A 15558-nucleotide genomic window follows, 5' to 3' on the forward strand; every position below is an offset into this window, starting at 1 on the left:
CTCACTTATTTCTTGCACCTGGGACCCCCTGAGGTCATCATAGTCAAGTAGTGGTAGTGTATTCATTGATAACTGTCACTTAGAACCATTAATAACTCTCTTTCTATGAGTACATGTGTAGTGAAATAACCAGTTGAAGAAGTTAACTGTGGAACAAGTTGGGAACTAAATGCAGATTTTAGAAGATATATGCTGATGAAAGTTATAGATTATGTTTTATAATGAGACTTATTTTAAAATTCTTTTTTTATAATAAGACTTTTTTTTTTTTAAGATTTATTTATGCACAGAGATAGGGTACAGGCCAGAGGCTCAGGGGCGATGAGAGGATTCACCAGAGACAGAGTGAGAGGCAGAACAGGCAGATTGATGAAGTACCCTACTGAGGGGAGCAGTGGGCGGGTCAGGAGAGGTTTGCTGCGCCATTTGGGTCACCTCCGGGGCAGGGGATCAAACTCATGCTGAAGCGGCTTTAGTTTCTTAGTGCCGTGTTTTAACCGGCTGCACCACCAGAGAGGGCCCTATAATGAGACTTTTTTTCCCTCACAATCCTACAACATATCACTTCTTTAAGTTGGGGGACAATTTCTTCTGTCCATGCATGCCCTTTGGATACCTGCCCTTTGTTTTCATGTCATTCCTGGCTTGCAGATTTCTTGATGCTTCTGACATGAATATAAAGTAGATGGAACATTAATAAAAGTATTCTTTCATAGCAGGTGCTCACTGTGAAATTAAAGTTGACTGATCTGAGAGTTTCATGTTTTCATAGACATCTGGAAATCTTACAGAAAGAACAGTGAGACCCCCTTGGTAATCTCTCCTGATAACCACAGTGCTAATGATTTGGGGTTTAAAAGGTTTACTACATAAATTATTTCTGCCTATGGAGTATGTGCCTTAGCTGAAAATAAACTACAGATCCTAATAGCCAGGCAGAAGGAGTATACTTGTCTGAGCAAAACATCTTATCTGTAATTTGGCTTGTCAAACAACATGAAGCAGGATGAAAGCATCTTACTTTAAAATGTGCAGCTGGTGCGAGAGTGTCATACAATGCCAGTTGTTTGGCTCGTGGTCGGCCCTGACTTGTGTTTTACTTGTTTTCACTAGTCAGCAGTAGGTTTCTCCCAGTTCTTTGTTCATTGCAGAAAATGTCTCCACTGTATAAAATGTGTAGACTTTTAATGTGTCTCCATCTGTTGGAAATAATCCTTTCTAGCAGAAGGTACTTCTTTTATGTTTAACAAAATGATAGCTTTTGAAATTTATTTAATGAGCTGATCATGTTTCTCTCCAAACTCTTAAAGATACTGCTATTGACATGTAGAACACGAAGAATAACATGTAGAGACTCCTTAGTGCTTTACAAAACACTAAAGTGATGATCAAGGCTTTTGAAGCTCAGGGTACTCAGAGGACGGTGCATACAAGTAGTCCCTGGTGGACGATAGTAAATAAATAGTGCCTCTTACCCATTGCTACAGTGACTGGCTACAGAGATCCAGAAAGGCTTTCCTTTACATGCTTTTCCCTGACTTTCTTTTAAATAATATATGACCATTTCAAGGATACATGTTCATTACAGACAATTTAAACGATACACTAACTTTTAGAAAAGAAATAAAAAGAAGTAAATAGTAAGCTTTACTACCATTAATGGGAGATGATAACAGTTGTGCATTTCTTTAATATCGTGTCTGTTTAAATCTGTGTATAGTCACCAAAAAGGGTACTGGACTGTATGCGGTGTTTTGAAATTAACTTTTTGTACTAAATACATTAGGAAGATTTTTCCATATTTGTAAATATTGATCTCCTTTAATATTTAAAAGTATTAATTTTATTGATAATATGGACTTTACTTCCCTGTCTATCTCTTGTAATAGGACATTTAAATAGTCCTTTTCAAGTTTTGATTTTCTAGACAGCACTTAGCTTATTTAGAAAGTGACCCAAGGGAGCAACAGTGAGTGAGTTTGAATTGTAAAGGCGGGAAAGCCAATTCAAAACGTACTAGATAAGAAAATGAATACAGAAATGTGCTCTGGATCTGGTCACAGCTCAGTGTGCATGTTGACAAGGCATTTGAGAAACCTTATGAAATGTGTTGCAATATGATCTGCTTGAGGGAGACAAAGGGAAACATTTATCCATCCTCTCCTTTGGACCATTCTCCATTGCTTATGGGGGCCCACAGCATTATTATTTCTTCTGTGCTCCCAAATTGTGCAGGTGTGAATTCCCAGTGCATTCCCAGGTAGGAGCCATAGGTACTTAGGAGTGAGGTAAAGCAGCTTTAGTTACATTTCTACATAGATGAGCAAAGCCTGCTCTGACCAAGTTGCTGCAGCGCTAACTTGAGCAGGAAGTGAGACTAAGAAGATGTATAAGCAGACACGAGTCCCCAACTCTAAAATGTGCTAGATATGTTCTAGAAATAGACTTTGTATTTCTGGGCCAAAGGAGATCCAAAGTTATGTCTTGTTTTTAAATACTAATACCCAAGAGAGTAACAAATTTTGGACATTCAGGCTGACTCATTTATTAGGCAACTAGATATTCTTTTAGTATGTGAGGAAAAAAACAGAAGGTAAAACTGGCATGGCCTTGCTATTCTAGAACTAGATTTCTTTGCAGGGAGAGAGACATTAAACATGGGAACAAATATATGCTGCCAATTCTAGCAGTGATAAAATGAACTGAAGTAAAGCTGTTCGTGGTAACCTGCATGGACAGAACAAGCGGTCTGAGTGGAGAAACTCAGGGATGATGAAATCTAAGAACTAAAGAAGCAAATGAGGAGGCATCGCATAAAGGAGCGGTTCCCATTCTACTGCCAGCACACGGGGATGTCCCTCACACAGCAAGCAACTCTTGTACACTGACTGGGTGTCTTACCATTTGTTCAATTTATTTACGACACTGCCCATCAGACCCCAGAGGTTAAGGACTCAGTGCCATAGACTTTCTCCTCTGACATGAAATGATCACATTGACAAGCCCAGTTTGTCACCTACACTTCTGACTGACCTGATAGAGATTACTACATTGCTTTCCTTGGGTTCTATTAGTTCTAGATTGACTCATAGAACTAAGAAGCTTACTTTTACCACTTTATTGGAAAAGGTGCAACTGCGGAATAGTAAGGGCAAGGCGTGGGGGTGGAACATGGAGTCTTATGGGCTCTCTGAAAGCTTCATTCTTCCCAATATTCATGAAACCAAATCCTATCCGTTGGCGTTTTTGGGAGGTTTCATTACAAAGGCATGGCTGATAACTGATTGATCTTTGGTGGTTGAACTGAGAAAGTCAAGTGAATGGGATTGAAAGTTCCAGTCTCCCAATCATGTTCTGACAACCAGCCCCATTTGTAGGTGCTCTCCAAAAGTGACTCATTAACATAAGTCATCACTTTTGCACTCGCTTCACTTAGGAAATGCCAAGGGCTCATGAGCTCCTTGCCAGAATATATAGTTCTTTTTACAGTTTACATTATTATAGGACCCCCCAAGACAAACTGCCTACTTTTTTCATTATTTTCTGTGGATTTATATACCTGAGAGACAGACTTATTTTAGTTTTTGGAATGCGGCCCTTTCTCAATATACACACTATATATATATATATATGAGTTACTTTTAGATTCTTAGAATAAATACATGCCTGTGTGCAGAATACATAACAAATATAACTACCTTTTATTTGATGTTTTGGGATCTATTTCAGTATTTTTGAGTGCCTAAGGGTTCTTTTTATCATTCAGCATTAATATTAGGGGTGCATATGGAAATTGATGGAAAATGAAATTTTCATTAGGTCATAATGTGTGTGGCTAGAAGTTTATTATATCAATATAATTCTACTTCATATAAGAAGCAGCACTATTCAGTTTCCCATTGACTGTAGAGAGCTCGGAAAAATTAATTTTAAAGACATAAATATTCTGCAGACCTCTTCATTACAATGCCCACAATATTATTGTGATCTAAGTAGCAAATGAAGATACTACATTTTTACATTCTTAGAAGCTTCTCACATTTGTTACTAATAGTAGTTAGTGCCTACTTTGTAGAAAATAAGCCACACAATCATGGTATCCACAGATGAAAGCACATTTTTCCTTTTGAATAATATGGAAAAACCAGAAGAGTCAGAGTGATATCAAATATTAAAAGGTTGGAATACTAAATCTGGTCTCCCAAATCTGGACTTTCCAAAGTTCAGTAATTTGTGTGCCACCTTCATTATTTTGCTGTATTGTGTACTACTGATATTGTTTTCTTCTAAATAGTTTTCTCTACATTGACTCATTATTGAAGCAAATAGAAGGTAACTTTAAAAACATATTCATTACTATTATCATGTTTTCCTGTTTGCCATCTAAAAGCATTATGCTTCAGTTAATACTACTCTCATAGCAGATTCTACCTGGCCCACTCGAGGTGTTGTGATCATGGACCAGTCACTCAGCTTCTCAAAACCTCTATATTCACTTGTGTATAGTGGCTGTAATGCAATCTTACTGACGAGTGCATAGCACAGGGCCTCACATCATCACGACGCAGGAATTAGAACCCACTCCAGGCTGCATTGCTGAAGTGGTTGCTGACTTTATTCTTCTTCTTTGAAAAGAACAATATTGTAGGGTTAGAAATTGGCAAATCTCAGTACATCCCTAGATTTTTATTGACCAGCTCTGTAACCTGATCAAATGTTTTGTCCTCTCCAGATCTGTTTCTTCACCAGACCAGTTGGGAGGTGTGACTTCATCCTGACACACTCCTCTCAGGCTGTTGGTTCCTTGTGAGATATTGGTGCTCTGAAAATGGAAACATTTACACTCATTTTATATTAAATGGGCTATCTGATGAGTAGACTGAGTAATCTAGGAAGTTGTTGTGTCTTTGGCTACTTTACTGCTCTCTTCATGAGTGACTGATGGTCACCAGGGGTCATGTTAGTAAGCCTGGGTTAGTTAATTGTTTTTAAAGCTGTGTGTAGTTAATACAGAATTTTGAGCCATTGAAGTTTAGTTCTAGTAAAATCACATTACAAAGCCAAGGTGTTTTTAAAGGCTTCCTCACAAAGGAAAATATGAGTAAGTTTGTTTTATACATTTGATTCATTTAAGGTATGTTGAATATGTATTTGTCAAGTATGGAACTACTCATTATTGCTATCAATACAAAAATTACATGTTTATCTCTAGTCACTTTGCCCTTGATTTATGTGACTTGCTATATCCTTTCCAGATACAAAGTTATTCAGCTTTATGAATTTCAGCCCCCTGACAAGATACATCTAGACTTAATAGTGATGAAGTTGATGTCAGTGAGGCAAAATAAAAATTTTCAAAGCCAGCTGTATAGCTTTATTTTTAAGGTGGATATGTATAAAAGTGTGGGTGCTTATGTATCTTGGCATAGTTTGAACTGGACACTGATTTTTTTCATTTAAAGATGTATCTTGGAAATTGTTCCACTTGTATATTTTCTCATTTTTTGGAATGACTCAAAATATCCATGGAATGGATAATAATAGTTATTTAGCCAGTCTCCTTATGACCATTCAGGCCTTTTCTAACTTCTGCTGTTAGCCACACTAATGCTCTACTAAGTGTTCTCTACACATGAGATCTTATGCATGTGTTAGTGTATCGGTAGGTGCAATTGCGGGGTTGGGGGAGGTGTGACGTTGACTGAAATAGCCCAGTTTCTCTTCATGCAGGCTGAGTTGGTATGTTCCCCACCAGCAATGCATGAGCAAACCTGTCTCCTCAACCACATTTTTCCTCCAAGCCTCCCCATCTTTTTATATTATCAGGTAATTTGAATATGACTTTACAACACCATGTTGTCTCTAGGAAAATGCTGATTAGATGGGTGATTATTACTATTTGTGCAAATTTCACAGAGATTGAATCTTACTCCGAAGACCACTTTCTTAACCACATGTATTTGCTGAATTAAATGGCTGCACTGTTAAGCATCTTGGAATGTATTTTACATTGCTTTAGAGCACAATTATACCAATGTAGAAAAACCTCCAATTTGCAAATTATCAACAAACTAGAGCCTTCCTTGGAGATGCATTCCATAACAAACCCAATCCATATTATGCAAAATATTTGGTTATCGCTGCAGTGTTTGTACTTTACTTTTCTTAAGTTGAAAAGGAAAAAGAATTATCTCTGGACATTCAAATTTTTTTAGATAAAACTAATATAATTTGTGGAATTGGATTAAAACACTGTGTCCTACTTTACTTTACTGACAAGTGCATAGCACAGGGCCTCACATCATCACGACGCAGGAATTAGAACCCACTCCAGGCTGCTATGTGGTTGTGTTCATGCGTGTACACATGGAGTCTTTATTGCTGAGAGTTGATGCTTCTGTGACTCCTTAAAGGAAATATAGTAGTTTGCGTTACAGAGAGACATGAATACACTCCTTCTCTTTCACAGTTAGGATCGCGTACTTCTTAAAGTAGGAACGTTGTAAAAAGATATTCAGAACCACTCTTTCTCTTTTCTCCTTGCACTACAGCCCTGCATGTATAAAAGCCAATTCCTGGAGGAATTTAGGTTTTACTTTTTTTTTTTAAAGTCAGTGTGATCTCTAAAACTAATAGCTGAGTTTTTTTATTTTTATTTTCTTCTTCTGACTTTATAAAAGGAACTTCTTTTAAATGAAGTTTTCCTCCATAATTTAACTTTCAAATATGGTCCTTAACATAGCACTATGCTAATTCACTTACATGGAAAAATGTTTCCATTGTTGACCTATTTGAAAAGCATTTGTCATGTTAGATATAGTATTTATAGTAGAGATACTGGTTAAATCTCATAGAATAACCTATAATTAATGCAAGATTTCTTGGACTTATTCAAATAAAAATACAGATTAAAAAGTTGTTAGGATCAATTACTTCCTGTGTTTTCCTTTTTAGTGCATATGTTAGATTTTAGAAGAAACATCTACATGTATTAGAGACTCTTGAATTTAAAATTGTTCAGCCCCTCAAGGAAAACTGTTGTGTTATTTTGATAGAAAATATCAAAATGAGGCTTTGTTGTGGTATCTTGTTCCTCTGGGCTCACTTTTCACCACAAATCACTGACACTCATGAAATATTCCAATGGGGGAGGGGTGGTAGGTGTGGGGAGGAAGACTAAAAAGCATTTTCACAGAACCATAGCACCCTAGCAAAATATGAATGAAAAAAAAAGAACTGGGGTACAGACCAGATATGTGGGGATTGAAAGGATTCACCAGAGATTGAGTGGGAGCAGAGCAGTGGATCTACTAAAATACACTGCTGAGGGGAGCCATGGCAAGACAGGAGAGGTCTGCTGCGCCATATGTAGATTAGTTTCCTGGCCAGGGGCAAACTCAGGCAATAGCAATGATAGCACAGACTTAACCCCTAGGCCACCATAGAGGCCCAAGAAAAATTTTTTATGTTCATAAAAATAACCATTAATCTAAAATCATCTGATTGTTCATATTCTTGTCATCAAAAAGAAATCTTTGACAGATGGCACACAGTTTGATGTAGTATGGGGAGGCATCCCCATTTTTGCAAAACCTTAAATCAGTTTCCTCTGGAGTGTTTGGGTCTAGAAGCAGATTGTAAGCTCGGGCTGGACCTCTTTATCCCTTTGTAGAAGTGACAGTAACAGTGTTTTGCCAGCCAGTTGCCCAACTATGCTACTGTGTGTTACAGGTACTTCTCCCAGCAGCTGGTCTGTTGCAGTTACAGGATGTGAAGAAGACTTGTTGTGAATTTTTGGAAACTCAGCTTCACCCTGTCAACTGCTTAGGAATTCGGGCTTTCGCTGATGTGCATGCATGCACAGACCTTCTGACCAAGGCCAACACCTATGCAGGTAAGTGGCACATTCCTTGGCAGAGCTTCAAACAGGGAAACCTGCAACTCTTGATTTTTTTAAAGATTTATTTCTTTATGCATGCAGAACTAGGGTATAGGCCAGAGGCGCAGGGGCGATGAGAAGATTCACCAGACAGAGTGGGGAGCAGAACAGGGAGATCGACAAAGTACACTGCTGAGGGGAGCAGCAGGTGGATCAAGAGAGGTCTGCCCACCATGTGGGTCACCTCTGGGCCTGGGGATTGAACTCATACCGAAGCGGCTGTGAGTCACTAGCAAGCTAGCTTGCAGTGTTGTGTTTTAACCCGTTGCACTACCAGGGAGGGCCCAACTCTTAGTTTCTGATATGATTCTCTAATGGTTTCTAGAAATGCCTGTCATGTTTCCAGACCTAAACTTTAAAAAACACATTTAAAATAAGAATAGTAGCATTATGTAATTGAAGTATGCTCATAAATTTTTGAGTTAAAATAATTAAAAATTGGTGTTGACCTAAATAATAGAATAGCTAGTTTAATAAAATAGTGAGTCCCTAATTATTTTTCTTCAAAATTTCAAATTTACAGGCTTATGAGACAATGTCAGTAAATGAAATTGTCATGTTCTCTCTTTTCTTGCATGCAAGAAATAGTCTTGTGGCTTTCAAATCTTCAAACTAAGAAAACATAGATGGCTTTGGGGAAAGTAAAAAAGAAGGCTCTGTGGAGAGACTTGCTTCTCTGCAGACACTGGTTTTCAGTGTCTCCTGCTGGCATCTCTACCCCTGGGGAGGCCCTGCTGCTCTTGTCAAGAGGTGATCAGTGTGGTTGCTGTCCAGGACCCACACCCAGTCTTCCATCCTTCTGCCAGGAAGGGGAGATTCTAGTTAAAGCGTTGGATGTAGTGAAAGTTCATAAAAGTAACCTATAATTTATTTTTGCCCTGAGTTTATGAGTATTTAAAAAATACATATTAAAAGTAGCAAAGGTGGTGATCAGGAAGTTCTAATTTTTTAAACCATCTTCCTGGAAGATAAACCTTGTAGAAGTTACAATCTACTATCCCTGCCTGCATCTGTGAGACCAAATAGCAACAGTTACTGTAGAAACTCCTGAAGCCACTGCGCTGTAGAACCTTCCATGACATTGCATTTCCTCCAGCCTCCTGGTATATAAGCTCTTCTTACAAACTTTGCTGCATGTGCTTAATCTGGTGAGTAAGAGATATTTTAGCACATAGAACTGGTAAAGGCTGTGTGTTTGTGCGCCTTTGCAGAGCGTTGGAGAGAAGTATTCTTAACCCCTGTTGTGTTAGTTTGTCAGCTAACAGTGGTTAGTTGAAAAAAGATAACCAAATAATTCATTAAAACATAACATGTCCATGGCCCTCCCTGGTGGTGCAGCAGGTTAAAGCACAGCACTAAGAGGCTTAAGCCACTTCCGCATGAGTTCGATTCCCGCCTGCCCCGGAGGTGACCACTTGGCGTGGCAGACCTCTCCTGACCCGCCTGCTGCTCCCCTCAGCAGTGTACTTCGTCGATCTGCCTGTTCTGCTCCCCACTCTGTCTCTGGTGAAGCCTCTAGCCACCCCTGAGCCTCCGGCCGCCCCTGAGCCTCTAGTCTGTACCCCAGTTCTGTATGCACAAATAAATAAATCTTACAAAAAAAAACATAATAGGTCCTGTAAATTTGAGCTCTATAGATTTTTGAGATAGCTTGATCGCCTAACTACCCTTTATAAAATTGTTTCATTGGGAAAATGTGATCTGAATTCCTGAAAGCTGATTTATGGGTAAACCTTTCGAGCACAGCCCTTCTGTGAGTTAGGGAATGCCTTCAATATGTAGTGAATTCGTGTAATCCTTCTGAGTGGTAGGAGGCATTTTAAGAAAAGCCGAAGACAAACTTGGATTCATTGATGTGCTCCACTGCAGCCAATTTTGTCCTTCAGCTAAATGCAGAGTATTCTTTGTAAATCCATAAACTCCATTAACTGCCAGACGGAGTGAGCCTGTTACATGTGATTTATGTTAGGAAAGTCAGGGAGGATTTTAACAGTTTTTGATAGTTTTTTTCTGCATGAAGCAATCACTGCTTAATGTTATGTCTTTCTTGGGCTGCTAGGTATCTCTGTAGTGCTTGATAAATGTTACTGACACTTAAGAGAGAGGGAGAGGAAATGGGAAAGGAGTAGGCAGAATTAATGCAAAAGAGATACACACATAGTCCACATGGTGTATTAGAAGTGTTAGTTATACTCATATTCAGACCTAACCCATTTGCTATGTTTTTAGGCAATAGATTTTTTTTCTTCCTCTTATTATAAAATCTTAAATTTGGCATAGCATACTGTAAACAGTTTTCCACCAGAACCATAATACCTCTGTATCGTAGCTTACAGAGACCCTCTTTATGCCGTGGTTTTGAAAACTGCCCTTTTGAGAGAAGTTTGTGTTAAGAGAGTGGTTTTCATACTGGTATCCTGAGCCTTCGCTATACTAAAGAATAGATGCTGATTATTTGAGGGTCTGTTGCAGTGTTAATTTACTGCTACAGAAAGCTCTTCTTTGGAGAACTGTGAAAGTATTTCATGTGCAGGACATCTTGAGTGAATTCATGCAGACTTAAATGACATCTCTTAAAAGAATTAATCATTTTTATGTTCTTATTCATTAGGGTCCTCTTTTATGTCTTAATAAACTGCAGTGTCTCATTCTGCTCTGTTGACACTTTATGTAGTTGAGATGAGCTAGCTGTTCTCAGGTCTCACTAAATTGTCTGTGCTAACTGAAGTGCTAGAGATATGTATATGATTCTCGCCCCCTCCCCCGCACTCCCTGTTTCCCCCCAGACTAATATTTAAAATCAGAGAATCAGTGCTACCACTTGTAGGGAACCTTAGTCATCTCTTCTAACACTTTCATTTTGTTAATTAGAAAAATAAAGACCAGAGATATTTCTGTTTTCCCAAAAGCACTTTGTGTCTTAGATATCAGCTAATTGTGGGCTTAAAACACTGTTGTTGTCCATGACCTGCTGCAGTACATACAATAAAGGGGTTTTATAGGAAAGCATTATGGCATTTAATTTTTATCAAAGAGGTGCTTGTTACTTAAAGCTCTCCGATCACACTGATTTCAAGACTACACGAAGCTTTAGTCACAGATGATTCCTCATGAAATTTACCTTTGTTTAAAAATCAAATACAAAGGGTAATGTTTAACACAGTGTACCAAGCTGAGCAAGCAAAACTTTACTTTCATGTTGTTGATTTCATTTGGAATGAGGGACTGGAGCTGATGAGTCCTATACGCCTGGCGTGACAAATCTAGGAGTTAGCTTTCATTTCTTGATAAGCTTATTTTATTTGCAGGAGAAACAAGCAGGAATGCACATGTCTATTATATTTAATGTGTGTGTTTAATGTTCAGTGCATATTCGTAGGGTAGCTTGTATTACTGGGAATGATGCCTTACTGCAGATACGGGATTTGTTCCAAGAGGACGTCTGACTATTGAACACTGATGTAGCCAGGTTAGTTTTACTCATTGGCACTGAGACTGTTAGAGGCAATGGGCTTTGTGAAATAATTTTTCTTAGGTTTAAAGGAGAGAAGGGGTAGGTTGGAGAAGAAAAAGACAGCTGTTTAATGAGAATAGACTTCTAGATTTGCAAGTTGGAAAAGTTTTAGAGATCTTTTTCACAGCCATGTGAGTACATTTAACACCATTGAATTATAGAAATAGAAATGGCTAAGAAGGTAAATTTCATGTTATATTTTACCACAGTAAAAAAAAGTGAGGTATCATCTGTCATGACTGAGGCTTCATTTAGTCTTGCAGTCAGCATGGCTAGAGAGCCACTAAGTCACAAAGCGAGGCTGAGCAGCTGTCAGAGGAAGGCACTGGCACTGTGGGGTGGAGTGGCTCTTAGTCTTGATTTCTGGAAGGAGAACCAGAGAAGTGCAGTACTGGTGTAGAGCTTTTCAGGCAGGCAAGATGATTTCCAGTAGCCATCAACAGACTTGGCCAGAGGAACTACGATCAGTTTTGAAGAGATAGTCAGCCGACATGGCCAGAGAATCTTTGCTAAGTATAAAGTCGAGGAATGAAACCAAGCCCGTAATGAAACATGCACAGTGATGAAAAAGTCATTAAAAGGGGCCGTGGTATGTGGCCTATGGATAAGCAATATAAGGATTTTAGAGACTGCTTGTATGTGTTGGTGGGCTCCTGTGGTGCTGGGGCTATTTAAAAGAGACAACGATGCTTAGCCCATGTGGGACTAACAGCTGGGAATTCAAGTGTGTTGGGGTTTGGGAGAAATGTTGGCTCTGAATACAACCCAAAGAGGGTAGTTGTTGAATATACTGGAAGGCATGAATGTGGACTGCTTGGTTTAGGCAGAACACACAGAAAGGTGTTCAGGGCAGGCAGAACCTTAGGTAATATCGAGTTTTACAGAACTGAAGGAAAGAGACTGAGTGTCAGAGAGGTAAACGCCAAAGTAGGAGAGAGTATCTCTAGGGATTGAGGAATACTAACCCTAAGAAAAAGACTTCCAAAGAACCATTTCAAGGCACAGCTGGGCCATAGGCTATGTTACAGCACATAAACATACGTATGTGCACCATAGTGCTGAGGCTCCAGTATTAAGATCTGCTCTGAAGTTTGGTGTGAAAATCACCAGGAAGTTAGGGCACTGGCTCAAGATGAGGAGAATAAACTACTGGTCTTTTGTGTTTTAGGATAATAGGTGTTTATTGACATAAGTGAAAACAAAATATATTGACTTTATAGCAAGAGTTTTCTTTTTCATTATAGAAGGAAACTAGTTGACTGTAGTTTCAAGGATAATTTTTCTTTGTTTTTAAATTTTTAATTGCTGGTGTTTTTGTGTGGTTAAAAATATGTTTGTAGGTTCCTCAAACTGCTAAACATGAAGCTTCCCTATGACCCAGCAATCCCACTCCTAGGTATCTACCCAAAAGACACAAAAACACTGATTGAAAAAGATACTTGTACCCCCATGTTTATTGCTGCTTTATTTACAATTGGAAAAACATGGAAGCAGCCCAAATGCCCAAAAGTAGATGACTGGATTAGAAAGATGTGGTACATATATACAATGGAATATTACGCAGCAACCAAAAAAGAGAAACACATGTCTTTTGCAGCAACTTGGATGGAGCTGGAAAAGATCATGCTTAGTGAGATAAGCCAGAAAGAGAAAGAAAAATACCGGATGGTTTCACTCATAGCAGGAGTATAATGGACCAGGCGAGAAAATAACAAAAATAATGAACAACCATAGACCAGAGACATTCTGTGGGGGTGGAGTGGGGAATGGGATCAAAAACGGGGGGGTGGGAGGGATGGAAATGTACGGGACTATGGTGGTGGCACAGGGGTGATTTGGTGATGGGAAACCCGTGGGGATTACAATGGAGATGAAAAAAAAATGTGCAAAATGATGTAAAAATAAACTTTAAAAAAAAAATGTTTGTAATCATGGTAGCAAAAGATGTTGCTCGTTTTGATACCCTCCCCTGTACCACCAACATATACTTGACATTCTTGCAAAAAAATAGTGTCCTGGGCTCAGCCTGGTAGCTCAGTAGGTTAAAGCACCTCATTATGAAGGTCTCCAAAGCCACTGCAGCATGAGTTTAATCCCCGGCCAGGGAGCTGACCCACATGGCGTGGCAGACCTCTTCTGACCCCACTGCTGTTCCCCTCAGCAGTGTACTTAACAGTCTGCCTGTTCTTCAATCTGCCTGTTCTGCTCCCCACTCTGTCTCTGGTGAAGCCTCTCACCTACCACACCTCTGGCCTGTACCCCAGTTCTGCAAGCATAAATAAATAAATCTTAAAAAAAAAAAAGTGTCTTTTGTGAGAGTTGACATGCATGTAGGATACAGTCTGACCCAGAATGAGCCCTGCTCACTCATGCATTAGTTAACAGGCAAGCAGACCTCATGGCTAGCTAGGGACCCTGATGTGACCTTGAAACCAGTTTTACCTTATTGACTGCAACCAAAAGGAATACCTAGAAAGCAGTGACATAGACAGTCAGTCATGGACAGGAGAGCCTTTGTGAAGTCCAGTTTTCCAAACCAGAAGCTCCAGCATTCCATTGGAAGCGGGGAAAGGGTGTTTGAGTGCATTAGAATGAGTAGGAACAGCGCACTCTACCTGCATTGCCCCCTCACCCTCCCAAGAGAACTTCCTTGGGCCACGACCCTACTCTCCACCCAAGAAAGAATATATGAGCACCCACTACTGCCTCCCAGAGAGGCTCATTTTTCCCATTCAGAGCACTTAGTTTGGGATTCCATGACTAGAGGAGGTGGTCAGAGGAAGAATCTGAGAAAGTGGCACATATGACTCTGAGAATATTAAAGGGACACAGATTCTACTGATTGCCTGATGGGCTCCCTCAAAACGGCTGTCTGTGACTTCTGGGAAAGCCCCACCTATAAATCTCCTCAATTGACCCACGAGTACCCCTGGTCCTTATGTGCTGGCAGCCCTGCAGTTAGCTCCCTCTGCATGCTCCTGAAGGCAGTAGCCAGAAAAATCCTTTGAAAATGCAGAAAACAAGCCCAAATCTGTGGACCTGGGAGACAGCACTTAACCTGTTGCAAACCAGAAGAAAGGTTGTACACCTTCACCTTGGTTCACTGCAGAGCAGAGAAGACATACGTGCTTAGGGATCCACATAAAAAGAATCAGGAAGCCTTGGCAGGCATATCTTAGGAGGGTCTAAGAAAGCTTCAGAATTTCTTTGTGAGCGGACAAGGAAGGTATTTTTCTCCTGAAAGCAGTAAAGACTTGAGGAGGTGACTCTAGTTCAGCATACAACTGTAAGAAAATATAAAAACTGCAGGTGTAACATGGCACCACCAGTCAAATCCAGACACACAGAGATCTGTGACTTACCTGGTAATCCAGAATAGCTGTGTTTGAGGTATGTCCAGTGTAGGGACCCTGAAGAAATGGCTCCTCTGTTTATAACACACCCAAGAGGAATCTGGGGTCATTTACCACGGTCACGAAATTTGTTGCTTTCCCATGAACAGATACCCCATAGGTAGAAGTGTAGGAAGCAAGCAGGTGAGTAGAATTGCAGTATATATGCCATTTGTTTGAATGTTTTGCAGTCATAAGTTCTTTTCATCTTTGCAGTAACTATCTGGTATTGGTAGTATTATCTCCATTTGCAAGATGAGAAAACTAAAGCACAGAAAGGTAAAGGAATTTGTCCAAGGTTTGACAGTCCATTAGAAAATACAGGATTTGGGATTGGAGGTCAGGTAGACCGGCTGCAGAATCCATGTTCATACCTTTATTTTTTCTCATATGGTGTACCTCTTCAAATAGACCATGATCATTTTTACAAATTAATTTTCTCATATACATCTTGACCCACCTTTTAGGTTGACTGAGATAAGCCAGATTCACTCTTTAAATAAAAAGATCTGTTTTAAGGAAAGTCAACAAGCTGTAACAAAGCACAGAAAGACAATTCACTGAAATAGGAAAACAATACGTAAGTATATAAGTTTAACAAAGAGCCACAGAAATCATTAGAAAGAGCCTAACAAATTCTAGGGGGAAGAATTCAGTGAATGAAATGAAAAATGCAATAGTGAACAACAGCAGATTTGATCCAGGAGAAGAAT

The 15558-nt window shown here is 39.4% G+C and overlaps 1 protein-coding gene across 1 annotated transcript in view; it reads left to right on the forward strand.

Annotated features, from left to right (window-relative positions):
- KLHL2 (kelch-like family member 2) overlaps nucleotides 1-15558 on the forward strand; it is a 75811-nt gene that overhangs the window by 33287 nt on the left and 26966 nt on the right. Inside the window, exon 5 of the mRNA XM_012724913.1 lies at nucleotides 7732-7894. Within this exon, the coding sequence (XP_012580367.1) occupies nucleotides 7732-7894 (163 nt within the window). The remainder of the gene's footprint in view (nucleotides 1-7731; nucleotides 7895-15558) is intronic.

Source organism: Condylura cristata, unplaced genomic scaffold (assembly GCF_000260355.1).
Source record: "Condylura cristata isolate star-nosed mole 26May11 unplaced genomic scaffold, ConCri1.0 scaffold00014, whole genome shotgun sequence".
NCBI classification, from domain to species: domain Eukaryota; kingdom Metazoa; phylum Chordata; class Mammalia; order Eulipotyphla; family Talpidae; genus Condylura; species Condylura cristata.